The following is a 15,523-nucleotide window of genomic DNA, read 5'->3' on the forward strand; positions in this document are numbered from 1 at the left end:
GTGCATAAGCTCAATCTACTCATGATTAAAGATCAGATAAACCCAAATTGAGAGTCCTTCTACAAAATAACTAGCCTATACTCCTAAAAAGTATTGTCATGAAACACAAAGAAAAACTGTGGAAGTGTTCCAGAATAAAGGACACCAAAGACACATGACAACTGAATACAATACACAGTATTATTAGGATAACTGGTGAAATCTGAATAAAGTTTAAAGATTAGAAAATAGTGTTATATAAATGTTAATTTCATGATTGTTAAATGAACTGCGGTTATACCAAGGAATGGTCTTATGTAATTAAGAAATGCGCACTAAAGAACTTAGAAGTAGGGCTTCCCTGGTGGCGCAGTGGTTGAGAGTCCGCCTGCTAATGCAGGGGACACGGGTTCGTGCCCTGGTCCGGGAAGATCCCGCATGCCGCAGAGCGGCTGGACCCGTGAGCCATGGCCACTGAGCCTGCGCGTCCAGAGCCTGTGCTCCGCAACGGGAGAGGGCACAACAGTGAGAGGCCCGCGTAATGCAAAAAAAAAAAAAGAACTTAGAAGTAAAGGGACATCACGTTTGTAACTGACTTTCAAATGGTTTTTAAAAATTTATATGTGTGTAACATATAAATAGATACCTATATATAGCTACATCTATATTTATAGAGAGAGCACACTATCTATATAAATACCTGGAGAGAGAAGGATAAAGCAAATGTAATAAAATGTTAACATTTGAGGAATCTGGGTGAAAGGTTTAAATGAATTCTTTGAACCATTCTTGTAACTTTTCCATATGTTTGGAATTATGTCAAAGTAGAAAGTTAAGAGAATAAAAAATGATAGTAACAGATAACTCACTGTAAAAAATAGGAAACCACGAATCCACAGTGATATTAATACATGAATAAATTGAAAGTTTGATGAGGAATAGGATATTTGCATGGTTTCAAAGATCCTCACCATCTAACGTTTATTAATTACAAAAGGAGGGGAAATAAGAGTAATTTTACAGTGGAGAAACCTAGGAGACACACCTTAATGAGTGATCAAAGTCATAATCATCAATAATGGGCAAATGAAAATCATGTGCCACCTGAGAGGATACAATAAGAACAGACCATTACTTCTGTGATATTCCTGCCAATGATGCAAGACCTCAATCTAATTGTGAGGCTACATCAAGACAAACCTAATTTGAGAGACATTCTATATACTGGCCTGAATCTTCCAAAGTGCCAACGTCATGAAAGTCAAGGAAAGGCTGAGGACCTATACCAGACCAAAGGAGACTAAACGGACATAACCACTACATACATGCCTCTGAATTAAATCCTTTCAGTAAAAGAAATTATTGAGATAACCAGTGAAACTTGAATGAGTTTTGAGAATTAGATGGTAGTAATGTATCAGTGTTATGTATTGTATAACACATCACTGTATGTATCATATATTTCAAAACCTGACTTTGAAAGTTGTATCATGGTTATGTAGGAGAATATCCTGGTTTATAGGAAATACAACTAAAGTATTCAAGGGGTTGGTAACATCACTTCAGAAAAAAAGTCCTTTGCAGCTTTTCTATAAGTTTAGTAACATTTCAAATTTTAAAAAACATTTAAAAAAAACTCTAATTACAAAGCTAAGATATGTCAAGTGTAAAATTTTCAAATTCTACTTAAAAGTAAAACTCTCCTTAACCCACTACTGTTAACAATTGGGTAAATATCCTTCCAGAAGCCTCTCTATACACAAAAGGATATACCACAGATCAAACTTTAAATAAAATCACATATGTGCTGTCCTATGACCTGATTTTTCCACCCAACATTATCTTGTACATATCATTCCATACACACACATACACATTTACATTCCAAAACAAAGCTATTGTCACTACCTCAAGTAGTCCTACAGCTATGGAAAGTGCCACCCCAGAGGAACGCAAAGGTCTCTTTCCCTGTGGTACAGGCCACGGGTCTCGCTGCAGTTCTCCCAGAAGATCTGTGAGATTCATGTCTATTTTCTGTACTGGTTGTAAGAACCTGCAAAACAAAATTAAATTAAAAGCCATTTATAAATGTTTGTGGGTGAGGGTTTAAGAAACAAATTGTCCACTTTCTTAAAAATAGAGAAAAATAATTTGAATACACAGTAGACCAATGGTTCACAAACTTTTGTGTACATCAAAATTGGTGGGAGGGCTTGTTTTAACATAGATTGCTGGTTCCAGAGTTTTGTTTCAGTAGGTCTGGGGTGGTGACCAAAAATTTGCATTTCAAATAAGTTCCCAGGTGATGCTGCCCACTGGTGAGGAACCACACTGAGTACAACTACTATAAATAAAACACTCAAACCAAGTATTACTTTGAGACTGCATCTTCCATTTACCAATCTAGTAAGTTTTAAGGTTATTGAATTAATTATGAGAAGATACATCAACTCAGTTTTAGTAAGACCACCTGTGATTAGTAAGTTTAGTGGAAAAAGCTACGACAGGCTAAGGAGGCAAAATGAAAAGCTTGTGGGGGCACTATTTTTGCTTGGCTGCCCTCAACCACAAAAATTAAGTTTTTCTGAACTTAGAAAATCAAGAATATATCAAAACTAAAGAAACTCCTTACATTGTAATAATGAAAAACCAACCTTTTCAGCAATGTGATTCTACCTCAACTCTTTAAAAAGTATACTAATGCAATATTTATATTCCTAAAAATGTTTAACAATATAGTATCACTGAATCCCTACATTCAAGTTAAGGATATAGGATGCTTAAAATCGCCACATGAATTGTAAAATTCTCTTTGCTGTATTTATTACCTATTGGAAGGAGGTGGCTGCTGTACCTGAGGACCACGTGTTGCTTGAGTAACTGGTACTTTAGAGAGCCCCAGCATTTCCTGTAAAGAGATTATTTTTGTGATATCCATTTAATTACTCCTACAAAGATGTATCAAATATTTATGACATGCAAGGTGCTTCTGTAGGCATTAGGAACACAAAGTCTCTTCCCTCAGAAAGCAAAAGTTCTAGTTGGGGAGACTGTCAGGTAAACAGTAATACAATGAAATGATCATCATAAGACAGCAAAGTACAAGGTGCTATGTGAGCAAAAAAGAGGGATACTAGCTCAGAAATACTTTATTTCTAATTAAGTAAAAATAAGGTACTGTGTAACTTGAATGTCTATATTTCTTAACTTGTTTTCATTCATTCCTTTTAGCAACTATATCTCAATGTGCCAGGTATCTAATGTTGAAAAAAATATATAGTCCCTGACCAGAGGGAAATTTATATCTGGTAAAACAGACAAGAGTTAAATCATTAGCTAAATAAGTGTAAAATTGCAACTGTAATAAATATAAAGGAGAGATACAAGGAATTGTATTAATGGGGTTTATAAGGTACACACACCTTGTACGTCTATTCTTCTTAATTTTCTGACTTAATGCCTAACCAAATTGCCAGTTTTGTTCTGAATTTTAGATGTGTGCACAATTCCTCTCTAGACACATGAAAATAATGTTATTTTACTAAAATTTTCTTGAATCTAGAAATGCTTAGTCATAAAGTAACAGAATAAAAGTATATAACAGAAAATCAGAAAATCTAAAGATTTGCAAAAAAAAAATTATTGAACCAATCCTGCAGTATTTCCTACACTGCTAGAAGGAACAGCAACTTTTTACTGAGGACTTATGTGCCAGATTCTGTGCTAAACTCTTTGTATATACTATTTTCTCACAAAATATAATGAAGTAGATTTTTAAATTCCTGCTTTGCAAATGAAAACTGACACTCAGAAGGGCTAAGTAACTTGCCTAAGGTTACAAAACTAGTAAGTAGCAAAGCAAGATATTAATCCAGATTTTGCTATAAAGCCCTGAAAGAGTTTACACTACACTGAGTGTTCTCACTTACATTATTTCATTTAGTATTAAAATAAAATAATCTGGTAAAATAGGTATTGTTTATTCCTTTCCATAGAAGAGGAGAAAACAAGCAAAGAGATCAGCCCAAGATCACACAACTAGAAGAGTTAAAGATTTGAATCCAGAACTATTTGGGGAACAAAGATCAGGCTCTCTTCAACAAGATGGGTAGAGAAGGAAGATAAAAACATTTTGATGGAGAAAAAAATTTAGTTTGCATGCATTCATTGTTTCAAAAAGGCAGATGTTTTATGTAGTACATAATTTAAGTAAAATGTATTCTACAATCAGAACTAGAAATAAACTACTTTAAATAAATTTACAGTTTAAAAATAACAGTAATAGCAAACATCTAAAAGCACAATCCATTTAATTTTCATGACTGCCCTGTAAGATAGATACTATTATTATCTCCCTTTACACATGAAAAAACTAAGGTACATATAGAGGTTAAAACTTTCCCACTCTCTCTTGACTCATGGAAACAAGTGATCCTCCCCTTCAAGGTACTCTGCTTCTTATGCTCCTGAAGGAATCCCTGTCATGTTTTGTGAAACCTCACTCTCCTCATCTCACTCTTGCTTTCACTCACCCTCGTTAGTCTCTCTTTTTGTGTATAAACACATTCAAGTGTCCCTCCTAAAGTAAACCTCTTTAACTCGGTCCTCTCTCTCTCAAACTTTCACACCATCTCCTTCCCTACCTTCAACAACAAACCTCTTGAAAGAACACAGACTCTTAATTTTCCCCACTTCCTCAAATCTTAATCACTACTATGATTCACTAGCTTATTCACTGTTCATTTATCCTCCCCCTCCAAACCTGCATATTCCTGTCTCAGTTAACTGCAGCACCACTATCCCAGTCTGCTAAGCTTCAAATTAGTCATCCTCAGAATCTTTTTTTTTTTTTTTTTTTTTTTCATTTTGGGCTACCTGGATGCCTCCAAAGTCTGATTTCATATCTGTCTACTTTATACCAGGCTTATCAATCAGGGTAATTTCTCAACTGGGGGTTGTATAAGAATCACTTAGAGGGACTTCCCTGGTGGCACAGTGGTTAAGAATCCGCCTGCCAATGCAGGGGACACAGGTTTGAGCCCTGGTCCGGGAAGATCCCACATGCCGTGGAGCAACTAAGCCTGTGTGCCACAACTACTGAGCCGCCCTAGAGCCATGAGCCACAACTGCTGAGCCCGCAGGCCCAGAGCCCGTGCTCCACAACAAGAGAAGCCAACGCAATGAAAGCCTGCGCGCTGCAATGAAGACCCAACGCAGCCATAAATAAATAAATTTATTTATTTAAAAAAAAAAAAAGAATCTGCCCGCCAATGCAGGGAACGTGGGTTCGATCCCTGGTCCGGGATGATCCCACATGCCTCGGAACAACTAAGCCCGTGCACCACAACTACTGAGCCTGCACTCTAGAGCCCGCGAGCCACAACTACTGAGCCCACGTGCCACAACTACTGAATCCCATGCACCTAGAGCCCGTGCTTGGCAACAAGAGAAGCCACTGAATGAGAAGCCCACGCACCGCAGCGAAGAGTAGCCACCACTTGCCGCAACTAGAGAAAGTCCGTGCGCAGCAACGAAGACCCAATGCAGCCAAAAATTAATTAATTAATTTTTTAAAAAAATCACTTAGAAAGTTTAACACTTACATGAACAATCTCTACCCTCTCAACTATCTTCCAGTTGAAGCACATATTCACTCGCTCTCTTATGATCTATCATAATCTCTGGACAGAAAAAGGTTTTGAAACATACACCAAGATGATCCTAGTATGTTACACATAACTCCCTGCCTTGGAAGACAAAGCTTCAATTTGCCCCAAAGATAAAAATGTCCTAGTGTGTGAAAAAATATATATACTCAAGGTTCACCTATTAACTCTCAAGTCTTAAAATATGTCCCCTTGCTAAACACAAAGTATTTAGTTCCTAAGTGAGATGTAAAGAAACAAAAGCTAAAATTCTGTGGTTGCCTTCTCTCAGTCTTCAGCATGACTCTTCTATAAGCCCTTCAAATCTCTAGTAAAATAGCTTCAGTTTCACTCTAAATTTTAAAGATACTTCAAAAGTGAAGGGTCTTCAATCTCTACGATAACAATTTAAGGCAAATGAAAGAACGCTGTGGCCAACACTAAATTTAAAGGCTTTGTTAAAATACAATTATATTAGTCACTCATAATATTTTCTAGAAACTTATATCTAGAAGGCATTTATAGACATACATAGAGTGATGTGCACAAACAGGCTAAAACTACCATTCTTGTTGTTTACCTGCAGTTGTTTGGCAGACAGATCTTTTGTTCCTCTGAAGACATAACTTTTTGAAATGCCCTCACATCCAAGTTCATGAACCTGCACCATTCTCCCAAAAGTAATTAGGCCAACCAAAGCTGTAGGTGGTAAAAGACTTAATGACATCTGCATAGATTCTTTCAGGGCTTGTAAGTCTTCATCTTCCATGCAAGTATCAACCACATAGAGGAATATCAAAGGCATCTGAGGACCACGCTTTTAAAAAAATGTTGCGATAAAAAAAAATGTTTTAAAAGTATTAATACTTCAGCACAATACACAGGATAATCAATAGAGGACTAGTTAAATAATTTACATTTACACAATGGAATCCTAATAAAGCCATTTCAGAAATGAAACAGGTTATATATGCATGGAGAGATATCCAAGACATCATCAAGTGAAAAATTCAGTTTAAAAACATTATTTATAGTTACATGAAGGAGATTTTCACTTTCAATTTTACTTAACTGCATGAGGTTTCATTTCTTATAATAAGCACTTATTTCTTTTAAAATAAGAAAATAGTAACTATAAAGCTTAAAAGCAAAATTAGGTGATTTTTATAAAATAATTATCTAACCCTGAATTGGATTATAAGAGAACTGGAAACTAGCCAGTGTGGACAAATTACTGACTGGCTCAGTGAACCATATTCCGGTTTCTGTAAAACATTCATAAAAAATATTACCTTAATACTTAAATATGAAAATAACTATGTAAAGCTGTTCAGAAAGGGAAGAATAATGATTTTCCTAACAAGGGCCAATGCAAGAGTAATTTCATTATTAGACTTGGGAATATATCATTAGGCTCTAGCATCATACTGACCAAGTATTTGTAATTGACCTTCCAACTACAAAGCAAAATTGATACTTTACTGTTTATTGATCTATTCGGTATAGCAAACCATTACCACCCAATACCTTGGCCACCTTTCAAATAACTACAACAGAAATTACCTTACTCAAACTGACCTTGACAGTTCTTACCTTTGAAATTCTCAATTAATTCAATGTGAGAATCAAGAATGATGCCTTTTGGGCTTTCCTGGTGGCACAGTGGTTGAGAATCTGCCTGCTAATGCAGGGAACACAGGTTCGAGCCCTGGTCTGGGAGGATCCCACATGCCGCGGAGCAACTAGGTCCGTGAGCCACAACTACTGAGCCTGCGCATCTGGAGCCTGTGCTCCACAACAAGAGAGGCCGCGATAGTGAGAGGCCCACACACCGCGATGAAGAGTGGCCCCCGCTTGTCACAACTAGAGAAAGCCCTCACACAGAAACGAAGACCCAACACAGCAAAAATTAATTAATAAACTCCTACCCCCAGCATCTTCTTAAAAAAAAAAAAGTGATGCCTTTTAAGTCAGCTCAATTTAACAGTTATTTTGGTATAAATTACTGGATATTTTTAATTTCTTTTTTTTTTTTTTTTTTTTGTGGTACGCGGGCGTCTCACTGTTGTGGCCTCTCCCGTTGTGGAGCACAGGCTCCAGACACGCAGGCCCAGAGGCCACGGCTCACGGGCCCAGCTGCTCCACATGTGGGATCTTCCCGGACCAGGGCACGAACCCGTGTCCCCTGCATCGGCAGGCGGACTCTCAACCACTGTGCAACCAGGGAAGCCCTAAATTTCTTAAAGAGTTACTCTTATGTTCTTACCAGAACTACATATTCAATGCTAGAAAACTGAGGTAAAAGTTCAGCAGGTTGATTCAGTTCAGATATACCAGCGTAAGTAGGTGGAAACTGCAGGTAGAAAAAAACAAAAATTTTAACAAATTATTTGTGAGTAATGAAATTTTAAACTGAAAATAATTATTTCCTGATCATATAATTATTAAAAAAAGATAGTTTCATCATATATAAAGTTATTTCATCTTTATTTTTAAATATGTATCTTTCTGCATATTTAGAGCAGTATTATAGCATTAACATCTGCATTAGGGGTTTTCTTACCTGATTCCTTTGATAACAAAAGTTGCAAGCCCAGAGTTTTGCTCGATAATCCACTTGACTGTTTTAAGAAAAGATACAATAGCTCATGGTTCAGTTAAATTGTACAATAATCCTAATTTCAATAAAATTAATTTCTTTCTGCAAATGAATACATTCAAATTGATATCAAAGCAATCTTTAAAAGCCATGTATTTTTAGGTGTTGCCAATACTTAATTCATACTTTTAACACATACAAGCTCACCAAAATGAATATATTGTAACTTCTAATATATAGCAAATATCAACAATAAAATTAAGATAATCCTATTTTTTATTCTCCAAATGGCTCCGTAACTTCTAAACTCAGATCTAGAAAGCATTTATTCAATAAAAATATATTTATTGAATGCCATTATTCTAGGTGCTGATGATAAAGAAGTAAACAAGATCAAAGGTCCCTGCTATCACAGAGTTTATATTATAAAAGAGAAAGACAAGACAATAAACAAGTAAATGCATAAACACAGAAGATACTTTTAGATAGTGATAATAAAGATTAAAGATAACAAAGCAGGACATGAGAATGTATTTGTGAGGGCTACTTTAAAGGAAAGCCTTCATTAATAAACAACTGAGGGACTTCCCTGGTGGCGCAGTGGTTAAGAACCCGCCTGCCAATGCAGGGGTCACGAGTTTGATCCCTGGTCCGGGAAGATCCCACATGCCGCGGAGCAACTAAGCCCGTATGCCACAGCTACTGAGCCTGTGCTCTAGAGCCCGTGAGCCACAACTACTAAAGCCCGCACGTCCCAGGGCCCGCATGCCACAACAAGAGAAGCCACAGTAATGAGAAGCCTGCGCACCACAACGAAAAGCCCTCTTGCCGCAACTAGAGAAAGCCCGCGCACAGCAACGAAGACCCAAATGCAGCCAAAAAATAAAAAAATAAAAAAATAAACAACTGATATGTAATCAGAATGAAAAGAAACCTGTCACAGGAAAATCTGGGGGAAAAGCAATCCAGGCAGCACATATAGCTATTGCACAAAGTCTGTGGTAGAAGTTAGGTATATCCAAGGATAAGAGAGAGGGTAAGGTATAATGCAGATGAAAATAAAGAAAATGGATAATACAAGATGAAGGCAGAAATACACAGAGGATAGATCATATAGGGCTTTATAGGTCTTGATAAGGGCTATGGATTTTTCATTGCAGGTGTAATAAGTAGCTATTGAACGATTTTAATAATCTGATATCCATTTGTAAAACTCTAGCTTCTGAGTGGAGAACAGACTGCTGAAAAGCAAGAACAAAAACAGGAAGACCAGTTAGGAGGATAATGAAACCATCCAGGAAAAAGCTGGTATATTTTGAAGTACTATGTTCTAGCAGAGAGTAAGAGACAGAATCCTGACTGTTCTGGAGATGGAATCGACCAGATTTGCTAGCGGACTGAGTGGAGAGAGAGGGAGCAGAAAGAGGAATAAAAGTTAATTCTTGAGAGTCTGGCTTATGTAACAAGAAATCATAACATTTTTCAAACACCATACCACTCAATTATGACTTTTCAAATGACACAAGATGGGTTGATTGCCAGCATCAGTATCTAGAAAATACTGATAGAATCTAACAGTTTAGACAGTGACAACATTGCATTTGGTTTCTTATCAACTCACTACAACTAGAATGATCCTAAAATTTTATAGCTCTTTGGATCTGACTACCTTAATTTGAAAAAATAACTATAAACAAAAACAAAGATATTCTTATATAAATGAGCAAGAAAGAAACTACATTTTTTTAAAATCATAGTGACACATTAGTTTTTTCCATATACTTTAATTACCATAAAGGATTCAAAACTGCACGGCAAGTGGTCCTACTACACAGAACAGGTTCATATTGAATGGGTGGCAAATCTGGTCTCTCCTTCAGTGGTGTAAATAAGGCTGCTACTGGAACGACCATTCTTGTAGCTTCCAGTCGACTTGATGGCCAAACATTCCAACTAAATCGGACTCCATCTCGTTCTTCATTTTGTTGGATGAATTCCAAATAGGTTGTCATTGTAGAGCTTGATTCTTATTTCTGTAACAAAATTAAAGGATATTTTTAAATCCTCTTAAGAAAATTCAAAATAAGTATGTTTTTCCCACTTCCAGCAATATTAATCCATTAGAAATCATAACCAAATGAAAATACTTATCTCAAAAAAAATTAGCAAACAACAATGACCACAATTACAACAAAATAATGAATGGCTCTACAGAACCCAATGCCTATTAGGCCCAATGAGAGGTATTTTATCATTTTTTATTCACTCTCAAAAAAAACTATGGCAAAAAATAGTAATAATAAAATAGATGTCCTATTGATTTAAGGCAAAAATGGGGGAAAATCTAGATCCTAAGTTTTCCGTATCAGCCTTGTGAGTTACATTATTCTATTAAATAGATTGTCAAAAACATTAAATTCTAAAACTCACATGCTTTTCTACCCAGAAAGTAGTAAGTTTCCACTAAACTTGCTAGAAGAGAATATTTAAGGGTGCAAAACAAAAACATTTTTCTAAAACTCAGTACTTCTATTTTAGACAGGTAATTTTTTATCATGCATCACTTAACCTCTCTTTCAGAAACTTAATTCAGAATACTTTTAACATTCCAACTTAAGAGAGCATTTTAAACTCTAATTTGAGATATATAATTTCAATATAATCATTTAACTTTACCACTGGAAGAGGGAGATGCCACTCTGGTTAGTGCCCAGAATCAAGAGACATCTCCATCTTGTTATCCTTTAGCTTCCTGACTAGAATGCCAGCTCTCCTACCTGGGAAGCAGTTCTATCTATCTCATGCTCTCAAAATGCAACAGTGGTTAGTGATGGAAGAAAACTGTAAAATTTAAAGGTCTGAGAAGATAGAATTTCAAGTACTATGTGGCTGGCTAAAAGACTTGTGGGAGAGATGAATGGCATCAAGAACCGAAGAATTATGAAGATAGGGTGCCAACAGAGGCAACATGGATGCTGAAGTAGCTAAGAACAACAATAGGATGAGGAACTGATTCTAAAATGTAAGTAAGGGAAGAAAAGGTATTATTAGATATAATAACAATTTTAATTTTAGAAAAATGTCCAAATATATTTTAGTAATACAAATTACAGAAAGTGAAGCTTAACAAATCTTAAGTATCTTAAGCAGCTAAGACCTTTCCCTTCTCTAAAAGAAATGTTATATGTCAATTATATCTCAATTTAAAAATAATAAAATAAAAATTAAACACTGTACTTCCTCCTATCAGAATTTCAGAGACAGCTAAGGAATTTTATGCTATTCAAAAGCGATCATGTATTTTTCAAAGATTGATAAAGGGTAGAGAGAAATCCTAAGATATCTAGATTTGTTTAGAAAAGATTATCTTAAAGCTAAATACAGGATACAGCTTTGAGAAAGATAATATGAGCTTTCAAGAAAAAGTGGCTGTTGAAAGATAATGATAAAACAAAGGTCTGGGATAATCAGAGAGGAGTTAGAAGATGCCAACCTCAGTTTTAACACAGGCAACAATAAGGGGAGAAACAACCTCCTCTGGGAGATAAATGGTTTTTAGCAACAGCTTCCATGCTACAGATGTGAGTATAAATTCTAGGAGTATGCAATCCCTCCCATTATTTCTACAGAACATAACAAATGAAGTTTTCTGTTTATTACTTAACTGCATCTATAATCTGAGATACATCTAAAATGCATCACCAAAAAGCATCAAAAGACTATTAAAATATACTCAACCAATCAGGGTTGTTCATTTGAATGACAAAACACAAAAAATGTTTTGAGTGACTATTTTCTCAATTCTCCAAGAATAGTATATAACTAGTACTTAGGTATTTGTTATATATTTTCTTAAAAATGGATGAAGTGAGCCTGTCACCTGCAAAACCATTCACAATATTTGTTGCCAATGATAAAATCTGAGCTTTCTCAAATTTAAATTAAAAAATTAAAATTTTTAAAAATCTGTACCTAATACCATGAGCCTCACAACTTCCTAATATGTAAAGATTTTGCTAATGAGACCAGTAGTGATAATAATATGATTTTTTATATATTGTATAATGAAACATGCCAACATTTGGAAGATACACATTATTCAGTGAATCAAGAGCTCCCAAATGATCTGTTCATGAAGTTATAAAATCATGCATGGGTAAATGATCCATTCAAAGTGCAGGACAGACCAATGGGATATAATGCAATAAGTACAAAAAGTTCATTTTTTAAGGTTTCAGACTCCACACTGCAATTAAGCCTTGATTTCTTAATTAAAACTGTCGAGTTTGGGTATAGTATCAAAGAATATGAACATTTTTTAATACGAAAAAGCTATTAATATTATCTCTCCTTTTTCCAACTACATACCTATGTGAAGCCAGACTTCCTTCACACAATTCAACCAAAACAACATATTACAATAGACTGCAAAGCAGTAGATATAAAAATCTACCTGTCTTCTATTAAGCCAGGTTTTTCTTTTTTTTCTGGATCCTGTAATACTCTTAAGTATTATACGCTTTATAATGCTTAAGAGTATAAAGAGGTCTTGGGACTTCCCTGGTGGTGCAGTGGTTAAGAATCCTCCTGCCAATTCAGGGGACACGGGTTCAAGCCCTGGTCCAGGAAGATCCCACAGGCCGTGCCCGTGAGCCACAACTACTGAGCCCGCATGCTGCAACTACTGAAGCCCATGTGCTTAGAGCCCGTGGTCCACAACAAGAGAAGCCACCTGCAATAAGAAGCCTGTGCACCGCAACGAAAAGCAGCCCCCGCTCGCCACAACTAGAGAAAGCCCGTGCAGCAACGAAGACCCAACACAGCCAAAAATAAATAAATAAAATAAATAAATGTATAAGTGCATCCATTCTTTAAAAAAAGAGTATAATGAGGTCTTGAGAATCACCTCCTTATGACTCTAGGGCTTAATTCAAAACCCGGGAGCCTAGTAGAGAAAGGCTCTATGAAACTTAGCATGAAGACATCTACACACAGGCAATAGCCAGATTTAAGTTTCTACAACAGGTAACAAACCTGGATTCTAACTCCACATCCTTATTTTTTATTGAGACATACTAAGTATCACCTGAGTGATATTTGAGTACAATTCCCCTTCTCTTCCTCACTCTTTTCCCTCTCAGTCTCTCTGCTCTAAGATCATATTTGTTCACTAAATCACATTTATTTCTTACCTTCTCACTTTCCAGCAGTGGTTTGAAAAAGTCCCACCTGTTTCTTCTTAACTGGTCCAATTACGTAGGCAAAACACCCCCTCAACTTCCCTCACCTTTCCAAGGGAGAAATTACTCAATCTTAAAATCACTCATTCTAGTACAAATTTTGCCAGGTTTGGTCCCATATTCAACAATAGCATATCTGAAATAAAGTCCTTTTACAAACCAGCTTTTTATAAAATGGCATTATTTGATAAGCATTCTCTCCCCTGATATTATGTTTGTCTAAAACCATAAAACTAAATAAATATGATTCAAACACTATATTAGGATGCAGACTTAATATACTAGTCGTTATATATTTTTTTAAGTGGCACAAACACAAAAGACCATTCTAAAGAAATGTCTCATTTTTCAGCACAACTTATAATCATTGGGAGTTACTTTAGTTAAATACTTTCTCATGGTATAACTAAAAGCAAAGAAGCATTAAGTCACTTTAACCTAGAACATCAGATATGTGCCCACAGTATTTTAAAAGGCTTTACCTATTCAATAATAATTAAAAGTTTTTAAATATTCCGATTTTAGCCCATTTATAGATAACTAAGTGCAAAACATTGTAAATTGCAAGTAAAATTTGAGTTCCTTCCAATCAGATATATTTGTTAACAATTATATGTGCCTCTCCCACTTTTCTGTCCTAAAATCTTCAATGAAGTGTCTTCAACTACTTCCCATGACTAGATTTATTATATTGGAAAAATAGCTTAACCCCTCTGATCCTCAATTTCTCATCTGTAAGATCAGGGGTTTGGGTTAGAAAACTACAAAACCCCTTCTAAATCTAAAATTCTGAGCCTATTAAAAATGACTGGACTTCCAAAATGATGTCCATTAGACTACTGGAGAAGGGAGAGAAGGAAGACTTAACACGCATTTATATTTAAATCTATATTTAAATCTAAAACTTCTTTTAACCAAGTTAACTTGGCTAGTTATCCACGACTTTGAGGGATGTAACTTGAGGAAGTTCACGTGAAAACACGAATTCAACTTACTCAATCCAGTGATTACATGCAGATGTAACTATGACTTTTCCCTTCCCACCAAAACGGGAAAACACTTAGGGCTGAATGAAGTAGATACAATTGGTCTAATCTTATAACTGAAGTCTATTTGTAATCAAGGCCCAAGGTGTTAGCTATACCTGGCACTTTTCTCCTTATCCCCTTTAACTCCCAAGGCCGAACTACGGGTGACGAAGTCACCTCGGTTCAAAGTCTAGGGCTCTTCAGCTCAGGCAGGGAATGAACCAAGAAGTCAAAGTACCCAGAAGCGGTGATGGGGTGGGGTGGGGAAGGCAGATCGGCCGGGAGCGGAGGGTGGGGTGCTGGGGAAGATGCCCAAACTGCTGTTTTTCACCCGACTCCCATCTTTCGCACCTGATACAGGGCAGGTGGGTGAGGGGGCCAGGTTCCCAGGCCCAGAGAGAACTAAGCAGAGGGTGGTGGATGAGAGGGTGACAAGTTCAGGGTTCCAGGCAGCCCTGCCGGGCCGGCTCGCAGCCCCGGCGCACCCCGCCTGCCCCGGGGCACCAAGACGGCAGAGCAGGCACCACCCTTGAGACCCCGGCCCGCGGACCCGCCGCCGCACAGCCGCCCCTCCCCCGCTTCCCACTGAGCGCCCGCGGACCCCCAACGGAGCCGAGAGGAGGCAGCCCTTAAGTGGATCCTTACCACAGTGCCACCACGTACGAGATCCGCGCCTGTCGCAGCGTCGGCCTTTACAAAATCCGCCCTCTCCGCCGAGCCAGAGCAGCCGTGGCACCGCAATCAGGGCCGGCGCCGCCCCGCCCCCGGCCTCGGCGCAGAACTCTGCGGGACTAACATGGCTGGTGCCGCTTCTGCCACGTCAAAGGGGGGGGGCGGGGCGTGAGGGGGAGGGAGGGGGAGGGGACGGTTCTGGGGGCGGGGCGACCGGGCCAGGGAACTGAAGGGGAGGGTGCGGGACCAGGGCGGACCGGGGGGAGGGGATAGGGAGGGGAAGAGGCGGGGACCAGAGCTGGAGGGGCGGGGTGACAATGACAAACCTAACAGGGGTACTCAGGAGGGGCGGGGAGGGGC

At 37.6% G+C, this 15,523-nt stretch overlaps 1 protein-coding gene across 1 annotated transcript in view; it reads right to left on the bottom strand.

Annotated features, from left to right (window-relative positions):
- SEC23A (SEC23 homolog A, COPII coat complex component) overlaps positions 1 to 15,297 on the bottom strand; it is a 62,108-nt gene extending 46,811 nt beyond the window's left edge. Inside the window, exons 1-7 of the mRNA XM_007117510.4 lie at positions 15,137 to 15,297; positions 10,015 to 10,256; positions 8,188 to 8,245; positions 7,891 to 7,977; positions 6,205 to 6,441; positions 2,808 to 2,887; positions 1,888 to 2,032 (exon numbers count right to left, since the gene is read on the bottom strand). Coding sequence (XP_007117572.1) covers positions 1,888 to 2,032; positions 2,808 to 2,887; positions 6,205 to 6,441; positions 7,891 to 7,977; positions 8,188 to 8,245; positions 10,015 to 10,235 — 828 coding nt within the window. The 5' untranslated portion in view covers positions 10,236 to 10,256; positions 15,137 to 15,297. The remainder of the gene's footprint in view (positions 1 to 1,887; positions 2,033 to 2,807; positions 2,888 to 6,204; positions 6,442 to 7,890; positions 7,978 to 8,187; positions 8,246 to 10,014; positions 10,257 to 15,136) is intronic.
- Between the last annotated feature and the right edge of the window lie 226 nt (positions 15,298 to 15,523).

This window comes from Physeter macrocephalus, chromosome 11 (assembly GCF_002837175.3).
Source record: "Physeter macrocephalus isolate SW-GA chromosome 11, ASM283717v5, whole genome shotgun sequence".
NCBI classification, from domain to species: Eukaryota; Metazoa; Chordata; class Mammalia; order Artiodactyla; family Physeteridae; genus Physeter; species Physeter macrocephalus.